The sequence below is a fragment of the Clinocottus analis genome, unplaced genomic scaffold (genome assembly GCF_023055335.1).
Source record: "Clinocottus analis isolate CAN_PGR_092001 unplaced genomic scaffold, fCliAna1.0.p SCAF_4, whole genome shotgun sequence".
Classification (NCBI taxonomy): Eukaryota; Metazoa; Chordata; class Actinopteri; order Perciformes; family Cottidae; genus Clinocottus; species Clinocottus analis.
Window position 1 is genome coordinate 274,995 of NW_027176153.1, and position 20,006 is coordinate 295,000.

Consider the following 20,006-nt stretch of genomic DNA (forward strand, 5'->3'; position numbering starts at 1 on the left):
CTATCGTCTCAGTCTAGTCCTGGTCCTCTATAGTCTCAGTCTAGTCCTGGTCCTCTACAGTCTCAGTCTAGTCCTGGTCCTCTATAGTCTCAGTCTAGTCCTGGTCCTCTACAGTCTCAGTCTAGTCCTGGTCCTCTACAGTCTCAGTCTAGTCCTGGTCCTCTACAGTCTCAGTCTAGTCCTGGTCCTCTACAGTCTCAGTCTAGTCCTGGTCCTCTATAGTCTCAGTCTAGTCCTGGTCCTCTACAGTCTCAGTCTAGTCCTGGTCCTCTACAGTCTCAGTCTAGTCCTGGTCCTCTACAGTCTCAGTGTAGTCCTGGTCCTCTACAGTCTCAGTCTAGTCCTGGTCCTCTACAGTCTCAGTCTAGTCCTGGTCCTCTATAGTCTCAGTCTAGTCCTGGTCCTCTACAGTCTCAGTCTAGTCCTGGTCCTCTACAGTCTCAGTCTAGTCCTGGTCCTCTACAGTCTCAGTCTAGTCCTGGTCCTCTACAGTCTCAGTGTAGTCCTGGTCCTGCATTAGGTGCATTAGGGTTCTGGTCTTCCAGTACCTGACAGCATGAAGCTGGTTCTGGTTTCGTCCACTAGGGAGCGAACATGAGCTGCACGAGAACACTAACCCACTGTTTAAATGGCAAGTTCAAAACTTTATTTAAACCCTTTGAATCAGAAATCTTATTTTGTTTTAAAAGCCAAACACCAGCATAAAATAATTCAGATTGTCTTTTTGTTGGTTTGCATTTAGCTTGTATGTTGAACACATTAAATATATTTTGAAATAATTAATTCATTATATGACACTTTACAAACATCACAAATAAAAGTGAGAAAAGGCTCAAATCCCCTCCAGCCAAAAGACATTAGTTCATCGTTAGACCAGACTGGTCTCAGACTGGTCCAAACTGGTCTAAACGGGTCCAGACGGGTCCAAACAGGTCCAGACTGGGCCAGACTGGTCCAGACGGGTCCAGACTGGTCCAGTTGGGTCCAGACGGGTCCAGACGGGTCCAGACTGGTCCAGTTGGGTCCAGACTGGTCATAACACTGGTATGTGTGGAAGTGGTTTCACCAGCTGGGTGCGAGCGTGTTCAGTCCCTTCAATGCCACCTCAAACCCCAAAAAACAGGCCTGCAGGAGGAAGAAAGGGATCAGCCGTTACAGAGGCTGCTGTTTGCTACCAGGAAGTACAGGAGTATCAATACAAGTACATTCATATATGTGTACTGCATGTGAGTATAATATGAGAGCAAAAGGGTTTTACCGCGTTGGCAGGGAAGGCTCGGAGGAAGACCGCGTTGAACCCCTTATAGAGCGCTTTGGGGCCTTCTTCTCTGAGCAGCGTCCTCAAGACGTCCACCAAGCCTTTGTACTTCCCGTCTGCAGCTACACACACACACACACACACACACACACACACACACACACACACACACACACACACACACACACACACACACACAATTACATTTAGAAACTAGAAGCATTCATTCTGTGGTAGAGGTCGTGTTGGTTCTAGTGCCCCCTGTGGACTAAAGAGGTAGTGTTGGTTCTAGTGCCCCCTGTGGACTAAAGAGGTCGTGTTGGTCCTGGTGCCCCCTGTGGACTAAAGAGGTAGTGTTGGTTCTGGCGCCCCCTGTGGACTAAAGAGGTAGTGTTGGTTCTAGTGCCCCCTGTGGACTAAAGAGGTAGTGTTGGTTCTGTCGCCCCCTGTGGACTAAAGAGGTAGTGTTGGTTCTGGTGCTTCCTGTGGACTAAAGAGGTAGTGTTGGTTCTCGTGCCCCCTGTGGACTAAAGAGGTAGTGTTGGTTCTAGTGCCCCCTGTGGACTAAAGAGGTAGTGTTGGTTCTAGTGCCCCCTGTGGACTAAAGAGGTCGTGTTGGTTCTAGTGCCCCCTGTGGACTAAAGAGGTAGTGTTGGTTCTAGTGCCCCCTGTGGACTAAAGAGGTAGTGTTGGTTCTGGTGCCCCCTGTGGACTAAAGAGGTAGTGTTGGTTCTGGCGCCCCCTGTGGACTAAAGAGGTAGTGTTGGTTCTAGTGCCCCCTGTGGACTAAAGAGGTAGTGTTGGTTCTGTCGCCCCCTGTGGACTAAAGAGGTAGTGTTGGTTCTAGTGCCCCCTGTGGACTAAAGAGGTAGTGTTGGTTCTAGTGCCCCCTGTGGACTAAAGAGGTAGTGTTGGTTCTGGCGCCCCCTGTGGACTAAAGAGGTAGTGTTGGCTCTAGTGCCCCCTGTGGACTAAAGAGGTAGTGTTGGTTCTGGTGCCCCCTGTGGACTAAAGAGGTAGTGTTGGTTCTGGCGCCCCCTGTGGACTAAAGAGGTAGGTTTGGTTCTAGTGCCCCCTGTGGACTAAAGAGGTAGTGTTGGTTCTGTCGCCCCCTGTGGACTAAAGAGGTAGTGTTGGTTCTAGTGCCCCCTGTGGACTAAAGAGGTAGTGTTGGTTCTAGCGCCCCCTCTGGACTAAAGAGGTAGTGTTGGTTCTAGTGCCCCCTGTGGACTAAAGAGGTAGTGTTGGTTCTAGTGCCCCCTGTGGACTAAAGAGGTAGTGTTGGTTCTGGTGCTTCCTGTGGACTAAAGAGGTAGTGTTGGTTCTAGTGCCCCCTGTGGACTAAAGAGGTAGTGTTGGTTCTAGTGCCCCCTGTGGACTAAAGAGGTAGTGTTGGTTCTGTCGCCCCCTGTGGACTAAAGAGGTAGTGTTGGTTCTAGTGCCCCCTGTGGACTAAAGAGGTAGTGTTGGTTCTAGTGCCTACTGTGGACTAAAGAGGTAGTGTTGGTTCTAGTGCCCCCTGTGGACTAAAGAGGTAGTGTTGGTTCTGGTGCCCCCTGTGGACTAAAGAGGTAGTGTTGGTTCTAGTGCCCCCTGTGGACTAAAGAGGTAGTGTTGGTTCTGTCGCCCCCTGTGGACTAAAGAGGTAGTGTTGGTTCTGGTGCCCCCTGTGGACTAAAGAGGTAGTGTTGGTTCTAGTGCCCCCTGTGGACTAAAGAGGTAGTGTTGGTTCTACTGCCCCCTGTGCACTAAAGAGGTAGTGTTGGTTCTGGTGCCACCTGTGGACTAAAGAGGTAGTGTTGGTTCTAGTGCCACCTGTGGACTAAAGAGGTAGTGTTGGTTCTAGTGCCACCTGTGGACTAAGGAGGTAGTGTTGGTTCTGGTGCCCCCTGTGGACTCAAGAGGTAGTGTTGGTTCTGGTGCCCCCTGTGGACTAAAGAGGTAGTGTTGGTTCTAGTGCCCCCTGTGGACTAAAGAGGTAGTGTTGGTTCTAGTGCCCCCTGTGGACTAAAGAGGTAGTGTTGGTTCTAGTGCCCCCTGTGGACTAAAGAGGTAGTGTTGGTTCTAGTGCCCCCTGTGGACTAAAGAGGTAGTGTTGGTTCTGGTGCCCCCTGTGGACTAAAGAGGTAGTGTTGGTTCTAGTGCCCCCTGTGGACTAAAGAGGTAGTGTTGGTTCTGGTGCCCCCTGTGGACTAAAGAGGTAGTGTTGGTTCTGTCGCCCCCTGTGGACTAAAGAGGTAGTGTTGGTTCTGTCGCCCCCTGTGGACTAAAGAGGTGGTTCTGAGCACCAGGGTCCCTTTAGAGCACTGGTCTAACTGGTCTGGCTGCAGAACCATCACTCCTGAATGACAAGCTGTGAGCCAGTGTTGCAGTTTCACAGTTCAGGATATCACAGTATGCACGAAAAAATAGTCGATTAAAACCCTAAAGTCCATCTGAAGGACACCGGGTAATATTTATTATAAATAATACAACATATAGAACAATTCAGTAACTTAAGCCTTTTTTTTACAGACTCAGAGTTTTCATGCACAAACACAAAGTCAAACTTGTGGGAAGCCGTTTCTAAAGGACTGAAATGATGTCACTTCAGCTGAGGATGCTGCCTCGCTGAGTGACCAGCGCCGCTCTGAGGAACATCCAGTGTCTTCAGGAGCCGCTTAAAGACACACAGATTCAAGTGTACAACATCAACTCTTCTTCTGATGACCTCGCAGTAGCTAAATACTGAAAGACATGAAGCAGCATCACTTCATCCTGAGGTGTAAAAGTTTGCCTCATTCAGGATAAAACTATGCAGCGTCTGTGGGACTTCCACAACATGCAAGCAGAACTAGTGGTTCTATGTTTATTGTATGCTGATGAATGCATGTACATGAATGTTCCTCTGACATTCACCAGAGGAGAAGTATAAAGTAAACTCTCATGCGAACACTCAAAGCCGCTGGAGCACAGTGCCTCTGCTGCTTCCAGTACCCCCCTGAGCCAGCAGGGGGCCCTGGCGGACTCGTCTCTAACAGACTCGGCGTCCAGGTCTCTCACCGGTCTGGAAGTTGGACTTGAGGACATCGGGAGGAAGAGCGATGGTCCAGTTGAGGATCCCCGCGACGCCGCCAGCCAGGAGGATCCTGGGAGTGCTGAGCTGAGAGACGCTGGCGCACGAAGACGCACACGTTTAAGACAAAGGTGAGGTTCACGGGCCTGAAAGGAGACGCAGTGCTTTAGAGGAGGGACTCACCTTTGACCCTCAGGTGTCAGGAAGCTCTTCAGGCATTCGTAGGTCAGGAAGTACAGACCGTTAGACGGCACGTCTGAAGAGAGAGAGGAAGACTTATCGTCCAAGTACACCAAGTACACCAATACGCTAACGAAGCAAACCAAGTACACTGAGTACATTAACATGTACTGGACCTAAGAACTTCTTATCAGATATCATCAGAAGATATCAATAAAAACAAAGGCAGGCTTAAGAAGGATGAAAGTACACGCTGATGCCAAACCTTTAAACTGCACTGAGTTACTGCTGAGAGGAGTATCAGTACACTAAGTTACTGCTGAGAGGAGTATTAGTACACTGAGTTACTGCTGAGAGGAGTATTAGTACACTGAGTTACTGCTGAGAGGAGTATTAGTACACTGAGTTACTGCTGAGAGGTGTATTAGTACACTGAGTTACTGCTGAGAGGAGTATTAGTACACTAAGTTACTGCTGAGAGGAGTATTAGTACACTGAGTTACTGCTGAGAGGAGTATTAGTACACTGAGTTACTGCTGAGAGGAGTATTAGTACACTAAGTTACTGCTGAGAGGAGTATTAGTACACTGAGTTACTGCTGAGAGGAGTATTAGTACACTGAGTTACTGCTGAGAGGAGTATTAGTACACTAAGTTACTGCTGAGAGGAGTATTAGTACACTGAGTTACTGCTGAGAGGTGTATTAGTACACTGAGTTACTGCTGAGAGGAGTATTAGTACACTAAGTTACTGCTGAGAGGAGTATTAGTACACTGAGTTACTGCTGAGAGGAGTATTAGTACACTGAGTTACTGCTGAGAGGAGTATTAGTACACTAAGTTACTGCTGAGAGGAGTATTAGTACACTGAGTTACTGCTGAGAGGAGTATTAGTACACTGAGTTACTGCTGAGAGGAGTATTAGTACACTGAGTTACTGCTGAGAGGAGTATCAGTACACTAAGTTACTGCTGAGAGGAGTATCAGTACACTAAGTTACTGCTGAGAGGAGTATTAGTACACTGAGTTACTGCTGAGAGGAGTATTAGTACACTGAGTTACTGCTGAGAGGAGTATCAGTACACTAAGTTACTGCTGAGAGGAGTATTAGTACACTAAGTTACTGCTGAGAGGAGTATTAGTACACTGAGTTACTGCTGAGAGGAGTATTAGTACACTGAGTTACTGCTGAGAGGAGTATCAGTACACTAAGTTACTGCTGAGAGGAGTATTAGTACACTGAGTTACTGCTGAGAGGAGTATTAGTACACTGAGTTACTGCTGAGAGGAGTATTAGTACACTGAGTTACTGCTGAGAGGAGTATTAGTACACTGAGTTACTGCTGAGAGGAGTATTAGTACACTGAGTTACTGCTGAGAGGAGTATTAGTACACTGAGTTACTGCTGAGAGGAGTATCAGTACACTAAGTTACTGCTGAGAGGAGTATTAGTACACTAAGTTACTGCTGAGAGGAGTATTAGTACACTAAGTTACTGCTGAGAGGAGTATTAGTACACTGAGTTACTGCTGAGAGGAGTATTAGTACACTAAGTTACTGCTGAGAGGAGTATTAGTACACTGAGTTACTGCTGAGAGGAGTATTAGTACACTAAGTTACTGCTGAGAGGAGTATCAGTACACTAAGTTACTGCTGAGAGGAGTATTAGTACACTGAGTTACTGCTGAGAGGAGTATTAGTACACTAAGTTACTGCTGAGAGGAGTATTAGTACACTGAGTTACTGCTGAGAGGAGTATTAGTACACTGAGTTACTGCTGAGAGGAGTATTAGTACACTAAGTTACTGCTGAGAGGAGTATCAGTACACTAAGTTACTGCTGAGAGGAGTATTAGTACACTAAGTTACTGCTGGAAGCAGTACTAGTACACTAAGTTACTGCTGAGAGGAGTATTAGTACACTAAGTTACTGCTGAGAGGAGTATCAGTACACTAAGTTACTGCTGAGAGGAGTATTAGTACACTGAGTTACTGCTGAGAGGAGTATTAGTACACTAAGTTACTGCTGAGAGGAGTATCAGTACACAAAGTTACTGCTGAGAGGAGTATTAGTACACTGAGTTACTGCTGAGAGGAGTATTAGTACACTGAGTTACTGCTGAGAGGAGTATTAGTACACTAAGTTACTGCTGAGAGGAGTATTAGTACACTGAGTTACTGCTGAGAGGAGTATTAGTACACTGAGTTACTGCTGAGAGGAGTATTAGTACACTAAGTTACTGCTGAGAGGAGTATCAGTACACTAAGTTACTGCTGAGAGGAGTATTAGTACACTAAGTTACTGCTGAAAGCAGTACTAGTACACTAAGTTACTGCTGAGAGGAGTATTAGTACACTAAGTTACTGCTGAGAGGAGTATTAGTACACTAAGTTACTGCTGAGAGGAGTATTAGTACACTAAGTTTCTGCTGAGAGGAGTATCAGTACACAAAGTTACTGCTGAGAGGAGTATTAGTACACTAAGTTCCTGCTGAAAGCAGTACTAGTACACAGAGTACACTGAGCTCCTGCTGAGAGCAGTACTAGTACACAGAGTACACTGAGCTCCTGCTGAGAGCAGTACTAGTACACAGAGTACACTGAGCTCCTGCTGAGAGCAGTACTAGTACACAGAGTACACCGTGCGGTACCTCTGATCAGCGTGAGCAGCGTGCCCCTGTACAGGCTCTGGAGGCCCTGCTGCCTGTAGAGCCGGACCGCACAGTCCACCGGACCCGCGTACCTGGACCCGCCTCGGCTGGCCTGCACCTGGAAACACGCCAGACGTTACTCATGTTTAAGTACACAAAGTACACAGAGAGCGGCGCCTTGAGTACTACTCCAGTGTGTATACGTGTGTGTGTATCCAGCAGGTGAGTCCTCGGCCGAGCTCACCTGCAGTAAACACTTGACCCTCTCTCCTGGAGCCACGATGACCGTGGTGAAGACGCCGGCCAGGCAGCCGGACAGGAAGACCTGCAGCCGCCTGCGCAGGAAGCAGGAAGCAGGATGCAGGAAGCAGCAAGCAGGAAGCATGATGCAGGAAGCAGGAAGCATGAAAACAGGAAGCAGGAAGCATGATGCAATGAGCAGGAAGCAGGAAGCAGCAAGCAGGAAACAGGAAGCATGATGCAGGAAGCAGTAAGCATGAAAACAGGAAGCAGGAAGCATGATGCAGCAAGCAGGAAACAGGAAGCAGGAAACAGGAAGCAGGAAGCATGATGCAGGAAGCAGGAAACAGGAAGCATGATGCAGGAAACAGGAAGCATGACGCAGGAAACAGAAAACATGATGCAGGAAGCAGAAAGCATGATGCAGGAAACAGGAAGCATGATGCAGGAAACATGATGCAGAAAGCAGAAAGCTTGATGCATGATGCAGGAAACAGGAAGCAGGAAGCAGGAAGCAAGAAGCATGATGCAGGAAACAGGAAACATGATGCAGGAAACAGGAAGCAGGAAACATGATGCAGGAAACAGGAAGCATGATGCAGGAAGCAGGAGGTAGGAAACATGGAGGAAGCAGGAAGTGAAGAAGAGGAGACAACTGAGCATGTTATGAATTATGACATGATTAACAATATTAACACTGTGCATCAACACAACAATAACAACAATAGCTTCTATCATGATTATCAAACTGACCTTCTTATTTCTGTATCTTGTTTTTTATTTTATTTATTTATCGTTACAATGTGTCTTCATAGACGTTTAACTTTCTGGGAAAATATTGGGGGGAAATAAACGTAACACTATTAAGAACAATATAATAAATTGTCTAATCAACCAAAAGCGTCATGACCCTCTGCAGCACCCGCTGGACCCCCTGCAGCACCCGCTGGACCCCCTGCAGCACCCGCTGGACCCCATGCAGCACCTAGTTGACCCTCTGCAACACCTGGTGGACCCCCTTCGGCACTTAGTGGACCCCCTGCAACACCCAGTGGACCCCCTGCAACACCTGGTGGACCCCCTTCAGCATCCAGTGGACCCCCTGCAGCACCTAGTTGACCCTCTGCAGCACCTAGTCGACCCCTTGCAACACCCGGTGGACCCTCTGCAGCACCTTGTGGACCCCCTGCAGCACCTAGTGGACCCCCTGCAGCATTCAGTGGGCCCTCTGCAACACCCGGTGGACCCCATGCAACACCTAGTGGACCCCCTGCAGCAGCTGGTGGACCCCCTGCAGCACCTAGTGGACCCCCTGCAGCATTCAGTGGGCCCTCTGCAACACCCGGTGGACCCCATGCAACACCTAGTGGACCCCCTGCAGCACCTGGTGGACCCCATGCAACACCTAGTGGACCCCCTGCAGCACCTGGTGGACCCCATGCAACACCTAGTGGACCCCCTGCAGCACCTGGTGGACCCCCTGCAACACCTAGTGGACTCCCTGCAGCACCTGGTGGACCCCCTGCAACACCTAGTGGACTCCCTGCAGCACCTGGTGGACCCCCTGCAACACCTAGTGGACTCCCTGCAGCACCTGGTGGACCCCCTGCAACACCTAGTGGACCCCCTGCAGCACCTGGTGGACCCCCTGCAGCACCTAGTCGACCCCCTGCAGCACCTGGTGGACCCCCTGCAGCACCTAGTCGACCCCCTGCAGCACCTGGTGGACCCCCTGCAGCACCTAGTCGACCCCTTGCAACACCCGGTGGACCCTCTGCAGCACCTTGTGGACCCCCTGCAGCACCTAGTGGACCCCCTGCAGCATTCAGTGGGCCCTCTGCAACACCCGGTGGACCCCATGCAACACCTAGTGGACCCCCTGCAGCACCTGGTGGACCCCCTGCAGCACCTAGTCGACCCCCTGCAGCACCTGGTGGACCCCCTGCAGCACCTAGTCGACCCCCTGCAGCACCTGGTGGACCCCCTGCAGCACCTAGTCGACCCCTTGCAACACCCGGTGGACCCTCTGCAGCACCTTGTGGACCCCCTGCAGTACCTAGTGGACCCCCTGCAGCATTCAGTGGGCCCTCTGCAACACCCGGTGGACCCCATGCAACACCTAGTGGACCCCATGCAGCACCTGGTGGACCCCCTGCAACACCTAGTGGACCCCCTGCAGCACCTAGTCGACCCCCTGCAGCACCTAGTGGACCCCCTGCAGCACCCGGTGGACCCCCTGCAGAATGACTGCATGAGTGCATGAGTGCATAAATGGGTGCATCAGTGAATTCATACATTAGTGAATGATGAATGGGTGAATGTGTTTGAGTGGTGAAACGAGTGTTCTTTGTGGTCTTTTTCAGGTCTTTGCATTCGTTTGCAGCGCAGGACGGAACAAGAGCAGAACCGCTGAAGGGAAACACTTGAAGTGAGCTCCATCAGGCAGCGTAAGGTGGACGCCTCCGTCAGGGGGTGCAGGACCGCGTTGATGATCCCGAACCCTCCACATGTGGATCTGTTTCAGTCTCCTCAGGAAGAAGAAGCCGTTGTGCCCTCTGGACCGGGACTGAGGCGTTCAGGATCCAGGCGAGGTCCTCTGAGGCATTCGGGGTCCAGGAGAGGTCCTCTGAGGCGTTCGGGGTCCAGGAGAGGTCCTCTGAGGCGTTCGGGGTCCAGGAAAAGTCCTCTGAGGCGTTCGGGGTCCAGGAGAGGTCCTCTGAGGCGTTCGGGGTCCAGGAGAGGTCCTCTGAGGCGTTCGGGGTCCAGTAGAGGTCCTCTGAGGCGTTCGGGGTCCAGGAGAGGTCCTCTGAGGCGTTCGGGGTCCAGGAGAGGTCCTCTGAGGCGTTCGGGGTCCAGGAGAGGTCCTCTGAGGCGTTCAGGGTCCAGGAGAGGTCCTCTGAAATGTGGACACCCAGGAGCCTGAAGCTGGAGACTCGCTTAACCTCCGCCCCATCGATGTGGACGGAGGAGCGTGACCACGATGACTTCTGATTCGACGGTGCAGACGCAATAGAAATGAGGCTTCTAGAGGAAAAAGTGGCTCATCTACGAGAAGTCTTGAATGGTTCCATTAAGAACTCTTGTCATCCAAAGAACCCTCTTTTAGATGAAGACAGCCTTTAGGGCCTCGATCTCGATAAAACCTCACGTATTATAAAAAGGGTTCTTGGTAGAACCCTCTGGAAGCACCCGCAGCCACGGCTTCTGATTTGGGAGCGTTGTGTCGTCTTTGAGGAAGGTGACATCATCGATGTAGTCCAGAAGGGGGGAGGCAAAGAGTGGATGTCCGTGTGGACGTCCAGGGCGGCCCGAGTGGTGCTCACCCTCTCTGCTCCTTCTGGCCTCACTGTGACTGCTCTCATCGATGGTTCCTCACGTTTGATGAGTGGTGTGCACCTGGGGGAGGAGGAGCAGAGCGAGACGGTCCGGCTGGTCTGGGTCGGGGATAGAGGTGGCTTTGTAGGCCTCAGCCACGATGGTGCTAACATGGTCCAGGGTTACATGTTGATGACGTTTGGGGACTTCATGTTGAAGAGGTTGAAGTCACCCGCACCAGCAGCAGAAGGGAAGTCTCTGGGCAGAGAGGAAGGTCCACACTGAACCACCACAGTCTCTCCATGACAGCAGAGTCTCTCCATCAGTGCGGTTACATGGATTCGAATTACTGGCTTAGTCCGACTAAAATCGAATTATCCCGTTCATGTAAACACCTTTATTTGAGTAACTGCGGTCCGACTACGATCCGATTAACACCCCTGGATAACTCGATTCGACTCGATTGATAATTCGAATAACGCTGCATGTAAACGCTGAATCGGATCGGAACTGGACAATGCGTTGGTCCGCATGCTCAAGATCCCGCTGCCTCCTCCCTCCCTCCCTCCCTCCCTCCTCCATCCCTCCCTCCTCCCTCCCTCCTTCCCTCCCTCCTCCCTCCCTCTCTCCCTCCCAAATGAATACCATCATGTAAACACACTGCATGACAGCAGAGTCTCTCAATGACAGAGTCTCTCCATCCCTTCATGACAGAGTCTCTCCATCCCTTCATGACAGAGTTTCTCCATGACAGAGTTTCTCCATCCCTCCATGACAGAGTTTCTCCATCCCTCCATGACAGAGTTTCTCCATCCCTTCATGACAGAGTTTCTCCATGACAGAGTTTCTCCATGACAGAGTTTCTCCATCCCTTCATGACAGAGTCTCTCCATGACAGAGTTTCTCCATGACAGAGTTTCTCCATGACAGAGTTTCTCCATCCCTTCATGACAGAGTTTCTCCATGACAGAGTTTCTCCATGACAGAGTTTCTCCATCCCTTCATGACAGAGTTTCTCCATGACAGAGTTTCTCCATGACAGAGTTTCTCCATGACAGAGTTTCTCCATGACAGAGTTTCTCCATCCCTTCATGACAGAGTTTCTCCATGACAGAGTTTCTCCATGACAGAGTTTCTCCATCCCTTCATGACAGCAGAGCTCCGAGCTTTGTTCACATCGATGCTCTGGTGTCCCCGAGCCGCCTGCTGCCCTGAGCACGCGGCATTCTGTTAGCTCAATGGCGCTAACGGGAACGCCGCTGCTGAGCCACGTTTCAGTAATAGATAAGGGACAGCTGGCGTGGGGGGGGGGGGGGGAGCAGGGAGGGAGGGGGAGAGGATGGAGGGAGGGGGAACAGGGAGGGGGGGGGGGGGGTGACATGAGCGGCTGAGAAACAGTTATATATAGAGCTCATATTCCAGGTATTACAAACACACTGTGAAGTAAACACTCACACGTGTGTGTGTGTGTGTGCGTGCGTGTGTGTGTGTGCATGTGTGTGTGTGTGTGTGTGCCTGTGTGTGTGTGTGTGTGTGTGTGTGTGGTTTTACTAACGTGAGGGGTTTGTCAGGGTCCGTCTGCTGGAGCTGTTTTCCCAGCTCGAACCCAAAGAAACTGATGGCCATCATGGGAGCCACGCCCGCCAGCGGAGCCCCCATTCCTTTATAGAGGCCGAGGATACCCTGCACACACACACACACACACACACACACACACACACACACACACACACACACGTGTGTTTCTGTCACAGTGTGTAACATGAGCTCTCTCACACACATCAATCATCTAAAGCTCATTTACGGCAACATGTTGTTTTTATGCACATTTCAATTTTACATTAACTAACGTACACTTTATTAAGTAATCAAGTAATGGTTGTGTGTGTGTGTGTGTGTGTGTGTGTGTGTGTGTGTGTGTGTGTGTGTGTGTGTTCACCTCTTTGGATACGGTCTTGATGAAGCAGTCATACGTTCCTCTGTAGATCACATACTGAGCACATGAGGCTTTGGGCTGCGTCTGAAGCCTCACCTGGAGAACACACACACACACACACACACACACACACACACACACACACACACACACACACGTGTTCTGGAGGGCGGCGTGAGATAAGAGTGTTTGACAGTTGAAGTTCCGACGCTCACATTCAGAGAAACGACTCACGTGAAACTCAAATATTATCCTCACAAAAGACCCACGATGTTCCCCTTCTGCATGGAACCAGCGGGTTCTGCAAGGAACCAGCGGGTTCTGCATGGAACCAGAGGGTTCTGCAAGGAACCAGAAGGTTCTGCATGGAACCACCGGGTTCTGCAAGGAACCAGCGGGTTCTGCATGGAACCAGAGGGTTCTGCAAGGAACCAGCGGGTTCTGCATGGAACCAGCGGGTTCTGCAAGGAACTAGCGGGTTCTGCATGGAACCAGAGGGTTCTGCAAGGAACCAGAAGGTTCTGCATGGAACCACCGGGTTCTGCAAGGAACCAGAGGGTTCTGCAAGGAACCAGAGCGTTCTGCAAGAAACCAGAAGGTTCTGCAAGGAACCAGCGGGTTCTGCATGGAACCAGAGGGTTTTACATGGAACCAGAGGGTTCTGCATGAAACCAGCGGGTTCTGCAAGGAACCAGAGGGTTCTGCATGGAACCAGAAGGTTCTGCAAGGAACCAGAGGGTTCTGCATGGAACCAAAAGGTTCTGCATGGAACCAGACGGTTCCATGCAGAACCCTCTGGTTCCTTGTTCCTCCAAGAGAAAGCACACCATGTGCTTCTAGTTCACACAAAGCACACTTCAACGTTCTTCCTCATGAGAACCTTTAGTCAGACGACCAGACTAAAGGTTCTCACATAGTACACATATACACATAGTACACACATAGTACCTTGATGGTGTCCAGTGGGTGTCCCGTCAGCAGCAGACAGTAGTACACATAGTACACACATAGTACACACATAGTACCTTGATGGTGTCCAGTGGGTGTCCCGTCAGCAGCAGACACTAGTACACATAGTACACACATAGTACCTTGATGGTGTCCAGTGGGTGTCCCGTCAGCAGCAGACAGTAGTACACATAGTACACACATAGTACCTTGATGGTGTCCAGTGGGTGTCCCGTCAGCAGCAGACACTAGTACACATAGTACACATAGTACACACATAGTACCTTGATGGTGTCCAGTGGGTGTCCCGTCAGCAGCAGACACTAGTACACATAGTACACACATAGTACCTTGATGGTGTCCAGTGGGTGTCCCGTCAGCAGCAGACAGTAGTACACATAGTACACACATAGTACCTTGATGGTGTCCAGTGGGTGTCCCGTCAGCAGCAGACAGTAGTACACATAGTACACATAGTACACACATAGTACCTTGATGGTGTCCAGTGGGTGTCCCGTCAGCAGCAGACACTAGTACACATAGTACACACATAGTACCTTGATGGTGTCCAGTGGGTGTCCCGTCAGCAGCAGACACTAGTACACATAGTACACACATAGTACCTTGATGGTGTCCAGTGGGTGTCCCGTCAGCAGCAGACAGTAGTACACATAGTACACACATAGTACCTTGATGGTGTCCAGTGGGTGTCCCGTCAGCAGCAGACAGTAGTACACATAGTACACACATAGTACCTTGATGGTGTCCAGTGGGTGTCCCGTCAGCAGCAGACAGTAGTACACATAGTACACATAGTACACACATAGTACCTTGATGGTGTCCAGTGGGTGTCCCGTCAGCAGCAGACAGTAGTACACATAGTACACATAGTACACACATAGTACCTTGATGGTGTCCAGTAGGTGTCCCGTCAGCAGCAGACAGTAGTACACATAGTACACACATAGTACCTTGATGGTGTCCAGTGGGTGTCCCGTCAGCAGCAGACAGTAGTACACATAGTACACATAGTACACACATAGTACCGTGATGGTGTCCAGTGGGTGTCCCGTCAGCAGCAGACAGTAGTACACATAGTACACATAGTACACACATAGTACCTTGATGGTGTCCAGTGGGTGTCCCGTCAGCAGCAGACAGTAGTACACATAGTACACACATTGTACCTTGATGGTGTCCAGTGGGTGTCCCGTCAGCAGCAGACAGTAGTACACATAGTACACATAGTACACACATAGTACCTTGATGGTGTCCAGTGGGTGTCCCGTCAGCAGCAGACACTAGTACACATAGTACACATAGTACACACATAGTACCTTGATGGTGTCCAGTGGGTGTCCCGTCAGCAGCAGACAGTAGTACACATAGTACACATAGTACACACATAGTACCTTGATGGTGTCCAGTGGGTGTCCCGTCAGCAGCAGACAGTAGTACACATAGTACACACATAGTACCTTGATGGTGTCCAGTGGGTGTCCCGTCAGCAGCAGACACTAGTACACATAGTACACATAGTACACACATAGTACCTTGATGGTGTCCAGTGGGTGTCCCGTCAGCAGCAGACACTAGTACACATAGTACACACATAGTACCTTGATGGTGTCCAGTGGGTGTCCCGTCAGCAGCAGACACTAGTACACATAGTACACATAGTACACACATAGTACCTTGATGGTGTCCAGTGGGTGTCCCGTCAGCAGCAGACACTAGTACACATAGTACACATAGTACACACATAGTACCTTGATGGTGTCCAGTGGGTGTCCCGTCAGCAGCAGACAGTAGTACACATAGTACACATAGTACACACATAGTACCTTGATGGTGTCCAGTGGGTGTCCCGTCAGCAGCAGACAGTAGTACACATAGTACACACATAGTACCTTGATGGTGTCCAGTGGGTGTCCCGTCAGCAGCAGACAGGCTCCTGCGACGCCTCCGGCCACGAAGCTCTTCAGCGGAGAAACGCTCCTCTCGTCCCTCATGACAGCAGCTACCTGTCTGTCTGCTTCTTTAACTGTCTGTCTGCTTCTTTAACTGTCTCTCTTCTTCTATAACTGTCTCTTCTTCTTTAACTGTCTCTCTTCTTCTATAACTGTCTCTTCTTCTATAACTGTCTCTCTTCTATAACTGTCTCTCTTCTTCTTTAACTGTCTCTCTTCTTCTTTAACTGTCTCTTCTTCTATAACTGTCTCTTCTTCTTTAACTGTCTCTCTTCTTCTTTAACTGTCTCTCTTCTTCTTTAACTGTCTCTTCTTCTTTAACTGTCTCTTCTTCTTTAACTGTCTCTCTTCTTCTTTAACTGTCTCTCTTCTATAACTGTCTCTCTTCTTCTTTAACTGTCTCTCTTCTTCTATACCTGTCTGTCTGCCCCCTTGTGGCAGTCTTTGTCTGTGCACAGCTGACTGAGATCGAGTTGTACTTCTACATGTAAGCTGTGTAGTGATCTGTGTGTATTTATACTCAACAGTTGTGTACTGAAGACGAAGGAAGGAACACGACCTGAACCCACGAGAGCAAACACACAATGAACCACACAACAGAGAACCTAGAGGAGCTATACATAGACATGTCATAAAGAGAGAGAGAGAGAGAGAGAGAGAGAGAGAGAGAGAGAGAGAGAGAGAGAGAGAGAGAGAGAGAGAGAGAGAGAAAGAGAAAGAGAGAGAGAAAGAGAGAGAGAGAGAGAGAAAGAGAGAGAAAGTCTGATGATAATAGTTTATCAAACAGTATGAGTACACTTACAAGTACTGCACTCAATCATTTTGAGGTACTTTTACTTTTGGACCACATTTTGGAAACCAATATTGTGCTTTTACTGTAACACTAGAAACTAGTAACCAGTACACAATAAACTATTGTGAAAGCTGATTATCGTTTACTTATTTACTTAAAGTTAAAGCACACCTCAAAGGTATATGTAGTACTTTATACTGTTCTACATCTCAGAGGTAGATGTAGTACTTTTACTACATTACGGTAGTTTTCATCCTCTTCCTGTCCAGTAAAACTCTCCAGATGTTGAATGATTGTGGTATACTGAAGATAAATAAACCATCTGAATACTTCCTCTGTTCCTGTTTAACAGTTTATTTCTTTATTTTGTTTGAGACTCCGCTGCACTTTATTTTGGAAAAAAGGAAGAAAGACACTTCCGGCGCCTCGAGCTTCGTCATCAAAAGGCGCCCGAAGAGCGCAGACGCGGGACGTTTGTTCAGCGGCGGAAGTTCTTTTGCGTTGAAACGCAGTGAAGAATAGTTTGACTGAAGCGGGTGTTCAGTGTGAGCCCGCAGTCTGAGCCCGCAGTGTGAGCCCGCAGTCTGAGGGTCTCACGAGGCACGGAACTAGCTTTGAATGCGTTTTAGAGCTACCAGTTAGCTCAGCTAGCTGTTAGCTGCGTTAGCTCAGCTGGCTGTTAGCTGCGTTAGCTCAGCTAGCTGTTAGCTGCGTTAACTCAGCTAGCTGTTAGCTCCGTTAGCTGGTTCCGGTGCAGCGCGTCGCCATGTCGCAGAGGAAGAGGCTGTCGGGCCCGCAGGGCTCCTCGCAGGCCAAGGTGAGGCACGCGCTGCAAACCGCCAGCGAACCCCGCACGTGACAAACCACTTCAGCGCGTTTCATTTTATTTTAATGGAAGTTCCGTTGCTAGGCTACGGCTTGGGTCCATGTTTACTTCCGGTTAGAATCGGACATGTTCTTCAATATGACCCGGATGTTGGTTGTTTCTGTTGTGACGCAGAGGCAGAGCGGCTCGGGGCTTCAGGAGGAGAACGAGGACTCCTTCACTCAACCCAGCACCTCTCAGGTCCAGAGGGGCATGGAGAGGCTCACACCTGCTCAGGTGGACCAGAAGGTACACACACACACACACACACACACACACACAGAGCAGTGTTTCCCTCGGGTTACAGCTTTTTAATATATAACATTAACTGTGTGTTTAATAACACAACAAGGTGTAGACATGTTCTAGAGGAGAGACCCCTACATGACTGGTTCTAAAGAGACCCCTACATGACTGGTTCTAAAGAGACCCCTACATGACTGGTTCTAAAGAGACCCCTACATGACTGGTTCTAAAGAGACCCCTACATGACTGGTTCTAAAGAGACCCCTACATGACTGGTTCTAAAGAGACCCCTACATGACTGGTTCTAAAGAGAACCCTACATGACTGGTTCTAAAGAGACCCCTACATGACTGGTTCTAAAGAGACCCCTACATGACTGGTTCTAAAAAAAACCCTCCATGACTGGTTCTAAAAAAAACCCTACATGACTGGTTCTAAAGAGACCCCTACATGACTGGTTCTAAAGAGACCCCTACATGACTGGTTCTAAAGAGACCCCTACATGACTGGTTCTAAAGAGACCCCTACATGACTGGTTCTAAAGAGACCCCTACATGACTGGTTCTAAAGAGACCCCTACATGACTGGTTCTAAAGAGACCCCTACATGACTGGTTCTAAAAAAAAACCTCCATGACTGGTTCTAAAAAAAAAAAAACCCTACATGACTGGTTCTAAAGAGAACCCTCCATGACTTGTGATCTGGTTATATAAAGAACATGACTTGTGATCTGGTTCCTTAGAGAGAACATGACTTGTGATCTGGTTCCTTAGAGAACATGACTTGTGATCTGGTTCCGTAGAGAACATGACTTGGGAGTTCTAGAGAGAACCTCACAGGGGGAACAGACTCTTAGGCCTGATCTGAACCCTGAAGGACTTACTGCCGTCAGCTGCTAACTGGTTGAGTGTGAGAGTCTCAACCAGCGTGTTTAACCTATCGTTGCAATGCATTGTGGGTAATTCCCTGAGGCAACGTCAGCGTCTATTGTTGACTTGGGGAAAGGGTTCATAAAGGGCTCAACATGTCACCACAGAGCCCGAGACTGATCCTCACACACTTGTCTCCTTGTCTCCTTCTGCTCCAGACGGCGGAGGTGGTCCAGTACTTCCTGGTGAAGGACCAGAAGAAGATTCCTGTACGCCGGGCAGGTACCAACTCACACTCACTCACTTACTGATGGTACGACTCACTCACTCACTCATTCACCCACTGATGGTACGATTCACTCACTCATTGATGGTACGACTCACTCATTCACCCACTATTGGTACGACTCATTCACTCACTGATGGTATGACTCACTCACTCATTCACCCACTGATGGTACGACTCATTCACTCACTGATGGTACGACTCACTCACTCATTCACCCACTGATGGTACGACTCATTCACTCACTGATGGTACGACTCACTCACTCATTCACTCACTCATGCTACGCCTCGACTCACAGGGACAATAAACTGTGTGTCCAGAGCTGGTGAAACACGTGGTGAAGGAGTACAGAACCATCTACCCCGAGATCATGAAGAGAGCGGCACGCACCTTTGACCAGGTAAAGAACCTTTGCGTGCGGTTCCTAACGAACCTTTGTCTGCGGTTCCTAAAGAACCTTTGTCTGCGGTTCCTAAAGAACCTTTGCGTGCGGTTCCTAAAGAACCTTTGCGTGCGGTTCCTAAAGAACCTTTGCGTGCGGTTCCTGAAGAACCTTTGCGTGCGGTTCCTGAAGAACCTTCACACAACCCTCCCTGTCTGCAACAGGTCTTCGGCCTGAAAATGATTGAAATCGACGTCAAGCACCACATGTACATCCTCATCAACAAGCTGGAGCCGGCAGAGGCCCCGCCCACGGCCAGGTGAGGGGCGTGGCCTAATGAACGGTCCTCAGGTCCGAACTTTCTCTAAAGCTCGGTTCTCCTTGTGTGCAGGAGCCCCGCCAACCCCAAGACTGGCCTGCTGTTCGTGATACTGAGCCTGGTCTTCATGAAAGGGGGCGTCGTCAGAGAACGTGAGTGACAGCTCCTACCCATCAACTGCTCTTTATGGTCTGTAGGATGAGGTTCTGCTCTCTGGAAGCAGAGCACGAGGTTCTGCTCTCTGTTGTGATAATATGAGATGTTTGCGTTGTAGAACTCATCTGGAACACGCTGAAGAAACTTCGTGTGGATCCCGGGTACGTGTGTGTGTGTGTGTGTGTGTGTGTCTGAATATGTGTGTGTCCGCAGCCTCTCATATACGACTCTCATTGGTCCTCTTCCTCCTCTTCAGGGAGAAGCATGAGGACTTTGGCGACGTGAAGCGTGTCGTCACGGATGAGTTTGTGCGTCAAAAGTGAGAACACACACACACGAGGGTCCACACATGAGTGCTCCTCTGATATTGCTCCTGTCTTTTACTTTGAAGTGGTGTATGTACGTGCTTTTACTTTGAAGTGGTGTATGTACGTGCTTTTACTTTGAAGTGGTGTATGTACGTGCTTTTACTTTGAAGTAGCCTCACAACAGGCTCCTTGAGGACTTTTAGACTTGAGCCTGAGTGAAAGTCTTGT

General features: G+C 49.5%; 2 protein-coding genes across 2 annotated transcripts in view; one reads left to right on the top strand and one right to left on the bottom strand.

Moving 5' to 3' along the window:
• Positions 1–670: 670 nt before the first annotated feature.
• Positions 671–16,104, bottom strand: si:dkey-150i13.2 (mitochondrial carnitine/acylcarnitine carrier protein). Its single transcript, XM_068597018.1, has 9 exons — positions 15,492–16,104; positions 12,637–12,729; positions 12,253–12,380; positions 7,387–7,477; positions 7,143–7,260; positions 4,497–4,569; positions 4,301–4,410; positions 1,259–1,380; positions 671–1,125 (listed from the first exon to the last, which is right to left on the bottom strand). The coding sequence occupies exons 1-9, from the start codon at positions 15,591–15,593 to the stop codon at positions 1,063–1,065; spliced, it is 900 nt and encodes a 299-aa protein (XP_068453119.1). The 5' UTR covers positions 15,594–16,104; the 3' UTR covers positions 671–1,062.
• Positions 16,105–16,778: 674 nt separating this feature from the next.
• ndnl2 (necdin-like 2) overlaps positions 16,779–20,006 on the top strand; it is a 4,490-nt gene continuing 1,262 nt past the window's right edge. The window contains exons 1-8 of the mRNA XM_068597019.1: positions 16,779–17,161; positions 17,345–17,458; positions 18,543–18,606; positions 18,934–19,013; positions 19,220–19,314; positions 19,387–19,466; positions 19,589–19,631; positions 19,727–19,789. Coding sequence (XP_068453120.1) covers positions 17,111–17,161; positions 17,345–17,458; positions 18,543–18,606; positions 18,934–19,013; positions 19,220–19,314; positions 19,387–19,466; positions 19,589–19,631; positions 19,727–19,789 — 590 coding nt within the window. The 5' untranslated portion in view covers positions 16,779–17,110. The remainder of the gene's footprint in view (positions 17,162–17,344; positions 17,459–18,542; positions 18,607–18,933; positions 19,014–19,219; positions 19,315–19,386; positions 19,467–19,588; positions 19,632–19,726; positions 19,790–20,006) is intronic.